Genomic DNA, 4,624 nt, shown 5'->3' on the forward strand with positions numbered 1-4,624 from the left:
CCTATTAAATAAAAAAGTATCACTCTTTGTAGAAATGGTATACATTTTTCAAAAAGTGTGAACTAAATGAATATCATATATATATATATATAAAAACAAAATAAAGTCCAGACAACTTATCTTGTGAAGAAAACGAAAATTCTTTATCAAGCAAAAAATGCAAGAATATGCAACGTTTCGAAGCTCCCGCTTCTTTGTCAAGCAATCTAGTATACAATGTTCACACATCCTTAAAAAGGTTACAGCTGTAGACACACCCCCCTAGGGGGTGGTACAAATTAAACACAAATTAGTATATAGTATTTAACCCATTTGGGCATTATACATAGAAACAATCATAGAATTACTTAAATATGTCATACAAGATACACAAGCAATCTGTGTTACAAAGTATATGCTGAAAATATCACATTAATTCAAGGATGCATTTATGTCCCAACCTCTACTCTATATATGCCATAACCTCACTATATAAAGGCATGCAAGTCGTACTCTCTGTTTAACCCTTTAGGGTATAGTGTCTGCAAAGTATGTATCCAAAATTTCTCTCGTTTCTGGAGTTGTAGGAGTCTATTGCCCCCCGACGTGGGGGGGCAATAGATTCCAACACAAGGAATCTGAGGGTTGCTACAGAATGTCGCGCCGAATGAAAATGAGCTGGAACTGGTAATTTGAGTACTTCCTTTCGAATTGTGGACTTATGCTGACTAATGCGATCACGTATGGGTTGAATTGTTTCACCAATGTAAGCTAAGCCACATGGGCATTTGAGCATGTAGACTACATACTCTGTATCGCATGTAAAATGTCCTCGTAGCTCAAATTTCCTCCCTGTTTGTGGGTGAGTGAACATATTGGTGCGAATCACACTGGAACATTGATTGCACCTCCCACATGGAAACATACCATTCTTTAAGGGGCCCAAAACCCTCTGTGCCTGAACCTTCTGGGTACCAAGGTCAGCCTTGACCAATCTATCTCTTAGGTTCCGTGTACGTTTATATGATAACAGTGGTGGTTCCTGAAAATCAGGAATAGTAGGATAGGCTTTACGTAATAAGGGCCAGTGCTTGTAAATAATGTGATGAATTTTACGAGTACACGGATGATATGTATGTACAAATGGTATGCGTGTTTTTTAGATATATCACGTGTTCTGTCCTGTATGATAGAGGTGCGATCCAATTCCTTCACTCTGGCTACCTCCTGATCAAGTATCTGTCTGGGATAGCCCCTCTGTGTAAACTTCATGGTCATCTCATCCAAACGTGTATTGAGCTGTTCCTCCTCTGTAACTATGCGCTTAACACGCAACATTTGAGATCTGGGGAGAGAGGAAATGTTAGCCCTCGGGTGTGCACTGTCAAAGCATAATAAGTTGTTGCGATCTGTAGATTTGACATATAGGTCCGTGTATAGTTGTCTGCCCTTGCGATACACACTGGTATCTAGAAATGTCACTCTTTCCTCACTATGAGTGAGGGTAAATCCTATAGTGGGAACACATGTGTCTATATGTAATTTGAACTCCAAGAGGGATCCAACGTCACCCCCCCATAATACCAACAAATCATCGATATAGCGCCACCATCTTAAACAATGTTTTTTGTATAATTCATTGTTGTAGACAAAATTGTGTTCAAAGTAATTCATAAATATGTTGGCATAGGTGGGGGCGACGTTGGATCCCATAGCGGTCCCCTGCACTTGCAGAAAAAAAGTATCTTGAAACAAGAAATAATTCTTATGCAAAACCAGGGCCAGTAGTTCCATGAAAAGGTTAATCTCCGCCGTATTGTACTGTGTACCCTCGAGGGTTAATCGTACTGCCTGTGAGCCCAAATCATGCGGAATTGAAGTGTACAGGCTATTAACATCAAATGCTGCCAATAGCACAGTACCTTCGCCCAAGTCTATATCCCCAATTAGGCGTAAAAAATGAGATGTATCTTTAACATATGACTCACCACACTGGACAAAAGGCGCTAGTACTTTATCCAAAAAGATTGATAACGGGGATAAGACCGAATTAACGCCGGCCACTATGGGACGTCCTGGAGGGGATTGAAGATTCTTGTGTATCTTGGGGAGGGTGTAGAGCACTGGTATACATGGAAATTCTTTTGTAAGGTAATCCTTCAAACTATCAGTCACTACACCCTGTTCATGATAGCGAGACAATACTTCAGATATTAAGCCAGTAATTTCATCAGTGGGATCTTTATCAAGCTGTATATAGGTATCTCTATTACTCAATTGGCTCAATATCTCCTGTATATAGTATTCCCTATCCAAGATAACCAATGCTCCCCCCTTATCAGCTGGTTTGTATATCACATCTTTATCTCCCATCAACACTTTAAGGGACTCCCGTTCAATTTGAGTTAAGTTGTTATTATACCGCATATTTCTAAGCCCCTTGGGATCTTGTATGAACTGATTAATATCCCTAGACATAAGGGATATAACAGTTTCCACTGGATGAAAAGAAGTAGGGGGAAGGTATTTGCTCTTTTTATACAAATCAAATTGTTGTGGAGTTAATGCTCCAATATCAGCCTTAGTCCCTCTAACTTCTTTATCCATGAACTGAACTTTTAAACGTAAGAGTCTATAGAACCTTTGCAGGTCAATGTCCAGCGAAAAGGTATCCAGCTTAGAGGATGGACAAAAAGATAAACCCTTCTGTAACAAATTCAGTTCAGATTGTGACAGTACCTTTTTAGAGATGTTAATCACGATTGAAGTCCCTTCTTGGGTGCCGCCTTGTGAGTGACCCTCGTCTGTCGTGGTTTGGTCGCAGCTGCTGCGCCGGGTTCTGGGGCGCCTCCTTCGCGTTCCCCGCTGCTTGAGGGAGCGCTGTCGTCGCCTAAAAAGCAAAAGATCCGGAGGAATCCGATGCGCGTTGCGAGGATGTCTCCCCTGAACTACTGCGTCCGGCCTCCTGCCGTCCCTCGCGGCGTGCATAAGAATTATTTCTTGTTTCAAGATACTTTTTTTCTGCAAGTGCAGGGGACCGCTATGGGATCCAACGTCGCCCCCACCTATGCCAACATATTTATGAATTACTTTGAACACAATTTTGTCTACAACAATGAATTATACAAAAAACATTGTTTAAGATGGTGGCGCTATATCGATGATTTGTTGGTATTATGGGGGGGTGACGTTGGATCCCTCTTGGAGTTCAAATTACATATAGACACATGTGTTCCCACTATAGGATTTACCCTCACTCATAGTGAGGAAAGAGTGACATTTCTAGATACCAGTGTGTATCGCAAGGGCAGACAACTATACACGGACCTATATGTCAAATCTACAGATCGCAACAACTTATTATGCTTTGACAGTGCACACCCGAGGGCTAACATTTCCTCTCTCCCCAGATCTCAAATGTTGCGTGTTAAGCGCATAGTTACAGAGGAGGAACAGCTCAATACACGTTTGGATGAGATGACCATGAAGTTTACACAGAGGGGCTATCCCAGACAGATACTTGATCAGGAGGTAGCCAGAGTGAAGGAATTGGATCGCACCTCTATCATACAGGACAGAACACGTGATATATCTAAAAAAACACGCATACCATTTGTACATACATATCATCCGTGTACTCGTAAAATTCATCACATTATTTACAAGCACTGGCCCTTATTACGTAAAGCCTATCCTACTATTCCTGATTTTCAGGAACCACCACTGTTATCATATAAACGTACACGGAACCTAAGAGATAGATTGGTCAAGGCTGACCTTGGTACCCAGAAGGTTCAGGCACAGAGGGTTTTGGGCCCCTTAAAGAATGGTATGTTTCCATGTGGGAGGTGCAATCAATGTTCCAGTGTGATTCGCACCAATATGTTCACTCACCCACAAACAGGGAGGAAATTTGAGCTACGAGGACATTTTACATGCGATACAGAGTATGTAGTCTACATGCTCAAATGCCCATGTGGCTTAGCTTACATTGGTGAAACAATTCAACCCATACGTGATCGCATTAGTCAGCATAAGTCCACAATTCGAAAGGAAGTACTCAAATTACCAGTTCCAGCTCATTTTCATTCGGCGCGACATTCTGTAGCAACCCTCAGATTCCTTGTGTTGGAATCTATTGCCCCCCCACGTCGGGGGGGCAATAGACTCCTACAACTCCAGAAACGAGAGAAATTTTGGATACATACTTTGCAGACACTATACCCTAAAGGGTTAAACAGAGAGTACGACTTGCATGCCTTTATATAGTGAGGTTATGGCATATATAGAGTAGAGGTTGGGACATAAATGCATCCTTGAATTAATGTGATATTTTCAGCATATACTTTGTAACACAGATTGCTTGTGTATCTTGTATGACATATTTAAGTAATTCTATGATTGTTTCTATGTATAATGCCCAAATGGGTTAAATACTATATACTAATTTGTGTTTAATTTGTACCACCCCCTAGGGGGGTGTGTCTACAGCTGTAACCTTTTTAAGGATGTGTGAACATTGTATACTAGATTGCTTGACAAAGAAGCGGGAGCTTCGAAACGTTGCATATTCTTGCATTTTTTGCTTGATAAAGAATTTTCGTTTTCTTCACAAGATAAGTTGTCTGGACTTTATTTTGTTTTT

General features: G+C 40.9%; 1 protein-coding gene across 1 annotated transcript; it reads right to left on the reverse strand.

The window, feature by feature from the left end:
• Positions 1–591: 591 nt before the first annotated feature.
• Positions 592–2,967, reverse strand: LOC121402041. Its single transcript, XM_041587769.1, has 2 exons — positions 1,968–2,967; positions 592–1,324 (listed from the first exon to the last, which is right to left on the reverse strand). The coding sequence occupies exons 1-2, from the start codon at positions 2,965–2,967 to the stop codon at positions 1,296–1,298; spliced, it is 1,029 nt and encodes a 342-aa protein (XP_041443703.1). The 3' UTR covers positions 592–1,295.
• Positions 2,968–4,624: the final 1,657 nt, after the last annotated feature.

This window comes from Xenopus laevis, chromosome 3S (genome assembly GCF_017654675.1).
Source record: "Xenopus laevis strain J_2021 chromosome 3S, Xenopus_laevis_v10.1, whole genome shotgun sequence".
Lineage (NCBI taxonomy): Eukaryota > Metazoa > Chordata > Amphibia > Anura > Pipidae > Xenopus > Xenopus laevis.

Coding starts and splice junctions, on each gene's coding strand:
- LOC121402041 (XM_041587769.1), bottom strand. CDS start 2,967: ATGCACGCCGCGAGGGACGGCAGGAGGCCGGACGCAGTAGTTCAGGGG. Junction 1,325..1,967: donor AGCGCCTTTTGTCCAGTGTG/GTGAGTCATATG, acceptor CTCTCTCCCCAG/ATCTCAAATGTTGCGTGTTA.